Source organism: Leptonotus elevatus, chromosome 5 (assembly GCF_054856555.1).
Source record: "Leptonotus elevatus isolate MCC_2025b chromosome 5, RoL_Lele_1.0, whole genome shotgun sequence".
Lineage (NCBI taxonomy): Eukaryota > Metazoa > Chordata > Actinopteri > Syngnathiformes > Syngnathidae > Leptonotus > Leptonotus elevatus.
This window is the reverse complement of record NC_141243.1, coordinates 1720955-1734432: the sequence shown is the minus strand read 5'-3', so window position 1 is coordinate 1734432 and position 13478 is coordinate 1720955. Positions and strand designations below refer to the sequence as shown.

The 13478-nt window shown below is 43.8% G+C and overlaps 2 protein-coding genes across 2 annotated transcripts in view; one reads left to right on the top strand and one right to left on the bottom strand.

The window, feature by feature from the left end:
• Positions 1–33: 33 nt before the first annotated feature.
• On the bottom strand, positions 34–5245 carry tmem175 (transmembrane protein 175). The gene is made up of 10 exons (XM_086075464.1): positions 4955–5245; positions 4272–4310; positions 4090–4187; positions 3823–3874; positions 3669–3704; positions 3506–3589; positions 3271–3435; positions 2406–2484; positions 2182–2317; positions 34–1366 (listed from the first exon to the last, which is right to left on the bottom strand). Exons 1-10 carry the CDS (start codon positions 5171–5173, stop codon positions 706–708), a joined length of 1569 nt encoding a protein of 522 aa, XP_085931590.1. The 5' UTR covers positions 5174–5245; the 3' UTR covers positions 34–705.
• Positions 5246–6804: 1559 nt separating this feature from the next.
• Positions 6805–13478, top strand: part of rasgef1ba (RasGEF domain family, member 1Ba) — a 33004-nt gene continuing 26330 nt past the window's right edge. The window contains exon 1 of the mRNA XM_086076261.1: positions 6805–6936. Coding sequence (XP_085932387.1) covers positions 6886–6936 — 51 coding nt within the window. The 5' untranslated portion in view covers positions 6805–6885. The remainder of the gene's footprint in view (positions 6937–13478) is intronic.

The window sequence follows — 13478 nt, the reverse complement described above, 5'->3', positions numbered from 1 at the left end:
TTGAGATGCTTATTTAAAAAAAAAAAAAAAAAGTCAATTGTATTTTATTTATTGTGACATTTTTATTTCACACAGAAAAAATATATAGGTTTCAGAAAATGACAAGGTATTTTTGACTTGACACAAAATCTCCAAATTCACTTTGAAAAACATTCCAGATGCCTCAAAAGTATAACACACATTACAAGCAAACATAAAAATTACCTTGACAATCAGAACAATAACGCAGACTTGAACATGTCTGAGGTTTAAAGTGCTTTCTTTAAGTCGTTTGTGGTCTATTTAAGTGAAACAACAGTGACCCCTACTGGTGGACAGCTGTAAATCAGCAATATAACGTCAAAAATAAAAACGGAAACATGGCATATTTCACTGAAAAAGTACAATTTGATATTATGGCTTAGTGACATTTTTATGGCATTAGTCATCAGTGTGTCAATTCTTCAGTTTCAGCCTAAAACACGAAACTGGGTGGACATGTTATTTAAAAATAAATATATTTAAAAAAACTAATGTGAGCCGTCGAGTGCCGTATACGCATTTGCATATTACATTTTTCCCTTATTTGTCCATTCACTATGACTTTTCCTGAAGCAACTTTCTTTGAGCTTCTGATCCTAAATTAAAAATGTTTTGAACATGGATACGGCTCAACAGCGGCGAGCAGCGCCACAAAGCGCGTTTTAACATGCGCGTCGCACGTCACTAGATGACCAGCGGGCTGAACGGAACGTTTGACTGCATGTTTTCCGACTGTCTCCTTCGGGGGCAAAACAGGCGTCTGAGCAGGGCCAGGGCGATTGTCACCATCAGGCGGAGCAGCAGGAAGGCGAGCGGCGTGGCGATCTCCATCAGGTGGAAGATGGTGACGCTGAAGCGGCTCAGCACGCACGTGAGCAGGAAGGCGGCGAGGGCGACGGCCGGGTACAGCGCCAGCTTGGCCAGCATGAAGACGTGCTCGGGGCCGCCGTAGCGCACGGCCGGCCGCAGCGTCCGCCGCCCGCCGCCCTGCAGCGCCGCCACCCAGGTGGCCAGCTGGAAGACGCCGGCGCCGAAGACCAGGACGCAGCTGGCCTGCACGGCCCGCCGCTCGTCGCGCAGCGCGGCCCGCGGCAGCTCGTGGGTGAGGCGGAAGGCCAGCGGCAGGCCGCCCACGAAGGCCAGCGACAGCGTGTTGAGCAGGCCCATCGCGCGCGTGGTCCGAGAGACCTGCAGGAAGAGCGAGTGGTGCGCGAACCACAGCAGGCCCACGGTGGCGAAGGAGCCCAGGTAGGCCAGGTACTCGGAGCCGTACGAGCGCAGCGCCGCCACCAGGCTGCCGTTGAAGCGCTGCTGCACCCAGGCCGGCTCGGGGACGTTGTCCTCGCTGCCGAGCAAAACATTCTTATGGCAGCAATTTTTTTTTTAGGATGACTCATAAAAATATTCTTTTCGTTTCCATTGCTTTACTCAAAAATAGGAAAATATCTTTGACAGTGCAGAAAATTATGATTCAGGTACGAGTTTGGTCATAACGTCGGGAAATCAGCAAAAATGTTGATTGTTAAAGTAAAAGCAGATGTTTTGCAAACGTCATTTTTGGATTCAACGCAAAGATGAGTCGCTTTCGTGATGGGCTGCAGAAACATGAGAATATTTACTGTTGAGAGGCTGAAATTCCAAAAATGTGGACAGGTTTGTGTTAAACCAGATCATGAAATAGCTGCCGATTAATTTGAAAATTCCGTAACTCATTCACTCGCAGCCGTTTTCACTGAAGCAATCCCGTTTTCCTGTTTTTTGGCAGATTTTGCAAGGCCCGCAGAATATTGTGTTCTATTGCTATAAAAACACGGAACCTTTCCAAAAGAAAGTATATTTCTATCTGTTTCCGTTTTGCAGCAATTAGCATTAGAATATAGCTAAGTTTCATCATTATTCACAAATCAGATTGTTTTCAACATGGTCCAGGTTGATCTCTGCTGCCACCCGCTGGCCGTTTTTGTAATAAATATCGTAACAAATATCAAAACATTTAAAATAGAACGTAATTATACGTTTTTGGGAGCAAATGAGTTCGTTGTTGCGCCACTTATCGTTGCTGTGAGTTGGAAAGCTTATTTCTAAATAAGATGGTCAATTTCCCTTTTTCGTTGCTTTTTTTTTCTTCTACTTTCCAGAATGACTACGCCGAGTACCAACCAAATGTCCAGGATGAGCAGCGTGGCCACGATGGCGTAGACGCCGTCGCTGAAGGCCTCCACGCGCTCTTTACTCAGCGGCTCGCTGGGCAGGAACGTGTAGAACATGTCCTGCTCCGGATCCTCCTCCGCAGGACCTGCAAAGCGGCGCCATTTTTTATTATTATGAAAATCATTTTGACAAAAGTCCTAATTGGGAGAAAAAAGGCGAACGTTAACACGTACCGAGGAGTTTGTCTCGACACCACAGGACGCCCTGGGAGATGTACGGAAGGAAGATGACCAGAGCCAGCAACACGTACGACTGGCGAAGAAAACAAAACTTTCACCACATCAGGAACGACAACATGGCAGGAACAACAACAAGGCAGGAACAACCTCAAATCAGGAACGACAAACTATGGCAAGTATACCAAGTTGCAAACGATAACATGTCAGGAACAGCAAAACTCGCATTAGTAACAGCCAACGTGACAGCAGGAACAACATCAGACCATCAACAGCAAGATTACATCAGGAACAAGAAAATATTCACATCGTGTCAGGCGCAATTTCACACCAGGACAAAAAAACTCCTATCAAAAACCTTGTGTCAGGAACAGGAACAGGAACATCACGCCAGGAACACTAACGACGACCTCAAGTCAGGAACAAGAACCATCCCAAGCAGAAACAGCATCAGTGTTAGAATAAATGTACGTAAGTTATCCCATATTTACTCAGTACAAAGCCTGACTTATGCTCAGGATCAACTGTTCTGAACTTTTGACTGTTGAAACCTTCAGAGCCGAAGAAAAACACGTCTGTATTATTATCTCCACAATGACTCACATCTGCTGCGATGTGCTCCCCCTCCCCTTTAGAGCAGCAACCGCGATTTAGCTAGCGAATACCCAATAAAAAGAGGAGGCCCTGCCGAGTGTGCCCAGAACGAGTAAGAGATTGTAATCAGGGCGCATTCAATGTCTGAAAAGAATCGAAGTCTGTTGTCTTCCTTCCTGCTCCGTTGTTCATTAAATGTTCTCGGTTGACTGAACCTGACAATCCAAACAAAAAAGATACAACATCAGGTCAGGGAGGCGGGACCGACCAGCTGGTAGCAGAAGAAGGAGCAAAGCGCAGCAAGGAGGCACATGACCGGAACCCTCAGGAGGACTTTGAGGATGTGATGTCTGTACACAGAGCGATCTTCGCACGCTTGGATCTGATCCTGGAGCAGGAACGGACGACTGAAGGCGTACAACACGATCAGCGACTGAGTAGCAACGACAAGAACGTCAGTGGCGAACGCGTCCCGCCCGGAGGCGCTAATGCTCACGCCGGACCTGAATCAGACCGATGACCATCACGCAGCCGCAGAACAGGAGAATGCCCAGGATGTGCGAGGGAAAGGTCGCCATCAGCGAAAACTGCAAAGGACAACAAAACCCCACTTTGATGTCATCCACGATGTCGTTTTTGTCAGCCAATAGTGGGACTGGCACCGACCGTGTACGGCAGCAGGGTGATCAGCATCATGCACGCCTGAAATGACAACACGGGAACAACAGCACAGGAACAGCAATATGTCAGGAACAACGTTGTCAGGCCTGGAACAAGAACTTTAGGCCAGGAACAGGAAAGTCCACGTTGGTCTACTTACAAGGTTGAGCAAGGCCAGAGTGTCATCGATCCGTACGATCACCTGGAATAACCTGCGACGGGAACACGAGCGGGTCAAACGGCAACAACAAAAAGTGACTTGGACAGGAACAATAACAAGTCAAACAAGCAACCGAGTGTGAAGTCGAAACAACAAACAGTTCATCAGGAACAGCTGCTGAGGACACGAAGGAAGGAGCAGCAACGAGACTCGGATGGTGTGAAGTTGAAGTCGTCGTTACCATGACGACGGGATTTGGGCCCCCACCTGATATGCGCCGCCCAGGCCACGGTGACGATGAGAAAGGTCATCAGGTAGACGGCCATCTTGGTGCCCAGAAGAAGCTGAAGGTTTTCATCCAGCTTCTGAAACGGAGACGTTACTGTTACTGTTACTGTTACTGTTACTGCGCTGACGTTGCTGACAATGTTGATGATGTCATGCGTTACCTCATCGGCCTCCATCTTGGTGTGCGCCACAGGAAGAATCTGTGCACGCACACACACACATACACGTTTCGTTAGTGTTGTCTTGTTAAAAATGGAAGGCAGAAAGAGTTAGAATACGTTTTTTTTAATCGGGCGTGTTGAGCGACAACTAGGGATGCACGATAATGCTATTTTCAACCGATACCGATAAACCAATCATTCAGAAAGTGCCGATGTCGATAACCGATAAGTAAGCCGATAATTGTTTGCAAAATGAACTTGAATACAAATATACTTTCGTGTCCGACTATCGGTCTAACATGTACAAATACGTGTAAACGTTGTGTAAAGCACCAGGAAGCTGAATTGTATCGATCTCTTCTGCTTCAAAGACGCCCAGCAACTCATTCCGAGTTGGCCAAAACAAAACGGCCATGTTTTAAAAATGCAACAAGAAACTGCGAGGGTAACATTTTGGGGGAGACGCCGTAAACAAAAGCCCCCACTGGCGACTGCCATGTCGCGTGCATTATGACGTCACAAATAGGCAACACTGAAATCGGCGAGGTTGAGGAGTTGGCCACAACTTGAGCCACAAACACAACAGACGGACCAACGTGGCGTGTCTATTATTACCGGCGAACTTCTTTATTATCTGTTTTATCTGTATGACGTCAAATTGGTTGATAATTGCCGATAATTACCATGACGGTGGCGATGATGGAGAGGAGCGCGTCGCTGTAGGCCAGCAGGCGGTGCGACGATTGCGTGCCGCCGCGAGTCGCCTCCTCTTCGGCGTCGTCCGAGACGGCCAGGAGGCTTTCTGTGGACACGTTCGCGGCGTTCCGTTCTTCCTCCTCTGCATCCTCGCTCATGTGCTGCTCATGTTCCGCCGCATGGTCGTCGCCTTCGTGTCGCCCCATCGCGGAGCTCGTCCAGGCAGCCGCTTGTTTGCAAACAAATCGTGAACAGTCAGGTGACTTCAAGGGGGCGGGGAAAACCAGATGCGGAAGTGACGGACGTCCATAGCGGCTTCCGGACTCAGGTCGACGTCTCGTTTAATTAAAATATATTTGTAATTGCTCTATTGGTAAATACAAGTGTTTTGATCTATAAAGAAGCACAAATAAGAGCCTTTGTGATTTATATATATTTTTAACGGTAACCATCAATGGGGAAAAGGTAGTTGTAGTGTCGTCTGTTTGCCTCTAGAGGGAGACAGCGATCCAGCCGAATTATGTTTTACATATTTTTTTCCACTTTTTTTAAAAAATAAATGATTAAAATATAGTGAACTATTCAGTTTGAAAAAAATCTATACATTTAAAAAAAGAAGTATTTTGTAACTTAAAGAAATGTAAACAAGGACCATTTGATACATTTAAGTATCATTAATATAAAAATTTAGCGTCATACCAAAATAAGGTAACAAGTTGCACCATTACAAGCCCAAGATAGTCGAGGTTGCTGTGGCATGTCAGCTCGCAAGAATAGCGCCCCCTGTTCGACGATGTCATCCTGACAAATTGCTGTTAATCCAACTCGAGGAAGCAGCGACAGACACACAAAAACTCTTTCAATGGAGGCTAAAACCAGATGATCTGGATGACGAGGGCCAAACGGGGACATCTTAAAGACCCCCTCAGACCAAGATGGTTTTAAGGAAGCCAAGCTCACGTCTGGTTTGAAAAGCACTCTATTGATATTTGTTGAATTCAGGTCAAGCCGGGTTTTTTTGGGCGGGGGGTGTTCAGAAACATTCAACCTTTTCCAGGGTTCTGATTCCATTTTTTTTCTTGCCGTTTGAGGGCTTTAGTTATTATTACTCCTCTTTGAGCAACTGCATCTCTTTGGAGGCTTTCATTCTTATTTTCTTCTGCGACTGCACGGCCTTTTTGGGTTGCTCGTTATTATTAATGCAGAAAAACATTATTTTCTGGTTTAAATTCCTTTTTTTATTTTGGCCTTTTGGAGCTTTAATTATTATTACTATTTGAGCAACTTATTCGTTCACTTCTTGTTATTGTTTGACCAGCAAGGGGGGGAATCTGGGTAAAATTATTTTCCTTTTAATTGTTTATTTAGAGGCTTTAATTCTTATTATTTCATGACCTTTTCTGAATTTGAACAACGTAATCATCGGGCGGGGGTGGGGGGCTTTAATTCTTATTCCCCTTTATGGGTTTTTAAATGATTATTCAGGCAAGTAAATTGCATTTTGTGGTATTTTAATTAGTACTAGTTTATTTTTATTAATAATTTATCATTTTCCCCTGCAACTAAACTGCCTTGGTCTGTAATTCTTTGTATTCTGCTAAATAAATCACTGTTGTAGTATATAGAGAGAGAGAGAGAGAGAGAGAGAGAGAGAGAGAGAGAGAGAGAGAGAGAGAGAGAGAGAGAGAGAGAGAGAGAGAGAGAGAGAGAGAGAGAGAGAGAGAGAGAGAGAGAGTGAGTGAGTGAGTGAGTGAGTGAAAGAGAGAGAGAGACTATTTTGGCTGACAGGAAATCTGCCACCTGCATGTGTCGTCTCACGGCCCCGCCTACAACGGATTTGGCAGATGCTCTTCATCCGTCCATCGTCATCGTCATCGTCGTATTGTCGCTCTTCCTGGTTGTCTTTCGGATCTCCGCGATGGCGAAGTTCCTGGCGGAAGTCCTCGGATGTGCGCTTCCTGTGCGGGAGGTAAGGAATCCTCACCTGCTGATTTGTTTTGTTTGTTTGTTTGTTTTTTTGTTTGTTTGTCTTTGGGTGATGCTGACGCCGTTGCCACGGCAACAGCGGAATGAAAGAGGATTCCGATTGACAGCTCTTCCAACTCTTCGCGCTCGCTCGTCCTTGTGGTTTTTGCACTTGACTTATTTTGAGAGCAAGAATCTTGCCGCATACAGAAGCTGTTGATAAAAGTTTGCGCGGAGGGAAGGAAGCCCCCAAAAAAAAAGCAAAATGCAGATCAGTGAGCTGTTATGAAGTGCAAACGTTGCACAGTAAAAGATGACATGTGGCTACTCAGGTTGTGTTTTTTTTTTGCTTGTTGCTCGTCATGTTGTCTTGACGTGGAATTGGAGCGGCTGGTCATTACATAAGCACGCACACACACGCGCACACACACGCACACACACACACACACACAGCTATAATCCATAAACAGCACCAGCAAATCCATCAGGCTTCAACGCAATCTGCTCGATTTCTGTGCGTGTGTGCGTGTAGCATGAAATGATGAGAGAAATGTGTCACAAGATAACGGAAAACGAAGGATGACCTTCCAGATTAAAGTCCGAACCTTTTCAAAGGCGTACAAACGAATCTTCATTTTTGCCCAAATGTGATTTTGAGGCCTTTGAACGTCAAACTAAATCTTGTTTGAAAAAAAAGTTTTTTTGTTTCGTTTTTTTTTGCAAGGACTTCCTCCGCGCACACTTGACGAGAATCGTCCCCGGCTCGCCGCGTCAAACCGTATCGACTCTGACATACGCGCGGCACTTGCATAATAAGTACGCTTACATAAAATGTCACTTTTTGTGACCGTCTTTTCCCGCCTGGGAAAATCGTACAAACAGAAATCAAAGCGAATGTTGACGTCTTGTGGATTTTTAAGCAAAGGTTCTTTTTTTTTTAGTCACACTTGGACACTTCAAGCGTAGTACCACGATGCGCCACAACACGCGGGGCAGCACTGAGCACGACTGGAAGACGTGCAGCGCAATGAAAACAGCAAGTAGACGAGAAGGCAAAGAAGGTCCAAAATTACCAAAAGCTCCGTGAGAAGTCGCAAGCGCTCGGCATCGACTGGAATCTCTTTTGGGGGTCAAACTTTGACGGCTTGACGGGATATTGCGTCGTGTCGTCGTCAGACGTGCTAATATTGCGTCTTTGACGGGTTTTGGGTCAAAGACGACAAACGAGTCTGAAGGAAAGCCTTGGAATGTTAACGCACGCACACACGCAGGTTATGTAACGGCATCAAGCTGATTGTGTATGAACAAGGAAGTGGTGTGTGTGTGTGTGTGTGTGTGTGTGTGTGTGTGTGTGTGTGTGTGTGTGTGTGTGTGTGTGTGTGTGTGTGTGTGTGCACATGAGGAACGAAAAAGTACAATCGATGAAAAGAAAATGATTTTTCCGTGTTTTCATTTCAGCTAAAAAAAAAAAAAAACTCTTAAATAATGTTTTTAATAGCGTGTCAGGCGATTAAAATTTTGAATCGTAATTAATCGCATGACTTTAATAATAGTTAACTCCCGATCCATCGCAAATTTGATCTGTTCTAAATGTACAATAAAATATTTTTTTCCCTAAGTTTTGTGAATAAGAAAGTGGATGAAATGTTTAACGAAAAGAAATATGGCTGCATCTTTTAGTCGTTAATAATTTCACAATATTTCATCAAATTGAGTTAAAATTAAAAAGAGTGATATTGATTTGTGTTGAGGTCCTTTCCTGCCACTAGACGGCATAGTTGCGAGTAACTCGTGAAATTCTGCACATTTTTAAAATTGCAAAAGACAACTTGACGCCAGTCTCCACAAATATATGCATTATTAATACATTTATTACTGCTCAATTTTGACGTGGGCGTGTTCTGCTGCGTGGCGACGGGAATTCGCCCACGACAGGCTTTCCAAGTAGGGGGCGCTCATTAATCGCGCGTTAAAAACATTAGTGGCGTTAAAGCAACTTTAAATTAACTCGAGATTGACGTACGCATTTTGACACCCCTAGTTTTTAATTATTTACTTAGAAAATGGCCACTTTTTCATTTGAATGGATTTTATTCTATTTTTACCTTTTATTTTTATTTATTTTTTAAAAGAAAGTATGACTTTATCCCAGTTGAGAAATATAATTGATCATTATATTGTATTTTTTTCCACCTTGCAAACCAAGTACTGTTGTAATATTTAAAAAAAATAATATTGTCTTTCGGTAACAACTTTTATCTTAGAAAAAAATGTGCCCTTTTGTTGTCACATTGCAATTTACTTACTAAAAAAAAAAAAAACAATACTTCTCATAAAATTGCAACTTTTTGGGGTTAAAAAGAAGCGACCTGCATTTGCTTTTGGGACGACGCGATCATTGCTTGATTGACGGCAGGCTCGGCCAATAACATGAGACGGCCCGCCCCCTTCCTCGCTCCCGCAATCTGCCGCGCCGGAAATGAATTTGCTCGGGTGATGTTTGCTCGTCTGCATTACGCCGATTAACCTCGATAACGCGCGGCATGCTAATCTCATTAAAGCTCGGCTTATCGTATGAATATCGGCCATTATTCTTATGAGGGCTCGCTTACGTAAGAACGCGGGTTCCGCAAAACGTCCCGTTCCACTTTACGGACGCTTGACCTTTCTTTCGACTTTCAACTGACGCCGATGCAATTCCATTTGCAGCGCCACGAGCTAACATGCTAATGTAGCTTGCGTTCGTTGGGTTCCAGTCACGTGATCAAAATACTGCTTAAAAAAATAAGTTGTTGCTTTTTCCTTAAAAAAAAACACCAAAATAGGAGAAGAGGGGCATTCTTAAACAATCTTTGATTTTTTAAATGTTTGTAAAAGAAAACGTTTTCCTTTCAAAAAGCTGCTTTTTGGTGTGGACGACTCTATTCAAAACATGAACACAAAAAAAAAAGAAGAAGAAGAAAACAAGCCCTTGAAAAAATGATTTAAAAAAAAATCCGAATTTTAAAAAGAAGCTGTTATGTCGAAAACATTCAAAGAGAATTTGTCTGACCTTTCATTCGGGCTGAACCTCTTCTATCACACCTGACACTTTTCTCCACCTGTTCCCGCCTGCCTGCACACGCGTCTTCATTTCTTTCCCACACTCTTCATCGCTCCGGACTGTTGAGCCTCAATATTTCAACTGGTCCGCCATCTTGGTCTCTTCTCGACCTTCATTCCTTTCCTTTTCCAGGGCAAACGTCTCATTAATCATGTTTTTTTTTTACATTTCAAGGTATTATTTAATCTCTCTAAAGAAAATGACTTTTCCCCTCAAAAATTGCCTTTTTCAAAAAAAAAATAATAATAAACTTACTAATTTCCACTCCCCAAAATGACAACTTTTCAGCCCAAATCCAATTCTCGTGTGTTTTCCACATGAAAGAATCTCTTTTGTGTGAGGTTTCAAAACGTGCGTTTGAATGATCTTGTAATGTTGTTCATCCTATTATGATAATCACAGTAATCATAATAACAATAAAGATGAGGCCGGGGCTCATCCTGATGAATAACACATGAGGCTTACGGGACATTACGTGCGCACGCGCGCGCGCACGTGTAAATCCGATTTGATGTCGTTGTCCCGAAGCGTTTGGGAATTGGATGAGCGTCGTGATAAGCGACGTCGTTGACCTTTGACCCTAAAAGACGACGTGACAGGAAAAAAAATGAAATGATTGACAATGTGTCTTAAATGTCTTCTGGTGATGTGAACATAAAAAAAAAAGAAAGGATTGATGTACGTGAACTGCGTTGACGTTTTGTTTGGCGTGATGTCAATAATGTGCATGAAAATGTAAAAAAAAAAAAATAATCAACGACACAAATATGCAAATGAGAATGCAGACAGACAAAGCAGAAAGGCCGTGTTGCGCGGACGTGGGCGTGTTTATGACGTGGAAAGAAAGTAACGACGTCAAGACGCGTCCGTCTTTGAGATGAGCGAACTCCGATGACCGCCGCGTGATTCGTTCGCGAGCCGCGAGACGCCATCCGAGAGAGTTACGCAATCGCAACGTATGTCAAGTTGGCGCGGCAGCAAACCAGCGAAAAACATCGCATTTCAAATCCAAACACTCACGCGGAGAACGGCAGAAAAAAAAAAGTGGTCTGGTGTCAGGAAGACAAAAAGCCCGTCAAAAAAACACGGCGTGTAAGAAAAGCACATTTCATGGAACATGATGACTTTTTTTTAAAAAAAACAAAAAAAAATCACCACTACTTTTTCCTCCTTTTTTATGTAAATTGTTTGAACAATATTCCTTTAAGAAACTTAAAAACAAAAAAATTATAAATTAGAAATCCCCAAAATAGAATTTAAAGAAATGTTTACACCCCAAGTAATATCTGGTTTCTAAAAAATAAAATACAATTCAAAAAAACTTTTCATCTTTTAATTATTTTTCTATAAAAACAAGTCTAAAAAAAAGTGCAGCGTCATTTCCGGTAGGATTATGAATTTTTCTCAAAATAACAAAACATTTTCAAATATTTTTTTCCCCCCAAATACAAAATAAGCAAAAAATAAATAAAAAATACAACAAAATCAAAACATTTTTTTTAATTGCTTTGTCTTGATAACATTTCTTAGGATAAAAAAAACACAACTTGTGTGAACGTAGCATGAACGTTTAAGTTTTAACTACACACACCCGTGTGCGTGTGTGTGTGTGCGCGTGTGTGTGTGTGTTATGCGGCTCGTTTCCAGGGTGGTCTTGGCAGATCTTGGACCTCACATTGGAACCTCCAAACCACTCGCTCACTCTTTTTTTTTTTGTTGCACATCATATACAAACACAGGAGTACCCGCCCCCGCCCCCCCCCCCCCCACACACACACCCATGACACAAAAAACACAGCTGCACAGACTAATTACAAAACGTGTGTGCGTGTGTGTGCTCGTCCGTTGTGCTAAGAAGGTGGCATCGACCAATCAAGAGGCATTCAACTCATTCAAACCCAAAAACATATAAATACGTTTTTAATACTTTGTCATGCACTCCCAAAAACGTATTAATACATTGTTTTTTTTTTTAAAAATGTGTTTTTAATGCTAGAGCATACAGAAGACTTTGATACAGCTTCTGACCTGAAGAGGTCGCTTAAAGCAATGTTAGTTATTACAAAAACGGCCAGCAGGTGGCAGCGGAGTACAATTCTAAACTTTGCTATATTCTAATGCTAATTGCTGCAAAACAGATACAGAACAGATAGAAATATACTTTTTTTTTCCTGGTGAAAGAAGAAACTCTAATCTTTCTTTTGGTAGTTTCCATGTTTTTATAGCAATAGAACAGAATATTCTTGGTGCCTTGCAAAATCCGTCAAAATCCAGTGAAACAGCCGGGAGCGAAGGGGGTTGCTTCAGTCAAAATGGCTGCCAGTCAATGAGTTAAAGAACTACCAGTGGCCCCAGGTCATGAAACGCGACACTGGACACACTCACCGACTTTGAATTGAACGGAAATGGCCGAGACTCGAGTGAGCACGCCGCCACGTGTGCTTATGTCTTGGTGAAGCAGCATGTGGCTCATTGCCCAAAAGTTATTCTCGTGTGCTGAGTAACAATTGTATGTTTGCGATGTCCTATTTACCGGTCCAAAGCGACCCTGAAGTGGCCACTTGTAAACAAAACGGGAGACCTCAAAATACCCCCCTCCCCCCAACTACCTCCGAGGTCACCGTGACGACCCCCCCCCTCCCCCAGTCCCACTTTTGGCAAGTGAGGAATGTCTGCTGCCCCCCAGGCCTGTTTTTTTTCTTCTTTCTGCTGGTAAACCGATCCTGACCACACATGGAGGAGGACTCCTGTGGCCCCCCTTTCTAGGACATCCCCCCCTCCCACTATTGCCGTCGAGTCGAGCTGATGTAAAGCATGCGAACGAGTGAAGCTGCCAATTGAGGCGAGAATGTGATCTTATGTAAGAAGGTAGACAAAAACCGAAGCACTTAGGCCCAAGGTCTAGGACTATGCTCTTGGTCCTGATTTTGTCCCAGCACACTTTACTGGTTTTGGTTTAGGGCCCTTGTCTGGTCCTGAACTATTCCTCCTTACTGGTCTAGGGTCTGGGTTGTGACACGTTTCCCGGGCCAGACCTTCATCCTGCCTAAGTCCTTATCCTGATCTCATGCTGGTCTGCAACTCGCTGGTCCTGATCTCTGTCATGGTCAAATCCTAATCTCAGTTTTGGTCCCAATTGAGGCCCGGTGCCGTTATATGCCCTGGTCCTGTTCTAAGACCTGTCCCTAGTCTATGCCTAAACCCTACTCTAGGCCCTGGTCCGAGTGCATCTTGCTGGTTTTGGTATCAAGATCTTGTTTTCTCTGCGCCCTCATTCTGATCTAAGCCTTGTTACTGGCCTCGGTCCTGGTCGAGGCACTGTTACTGGTCTTATGTTGGTCTCAGCCTAAGTCCTCATCCTGTCCATATCTTGGTGCCGTGCTGGTCCAGGCCCGGGTCTTATGCAATCTTTGGGGTCGTTTGTGCCTCCTAATCCTGATCTA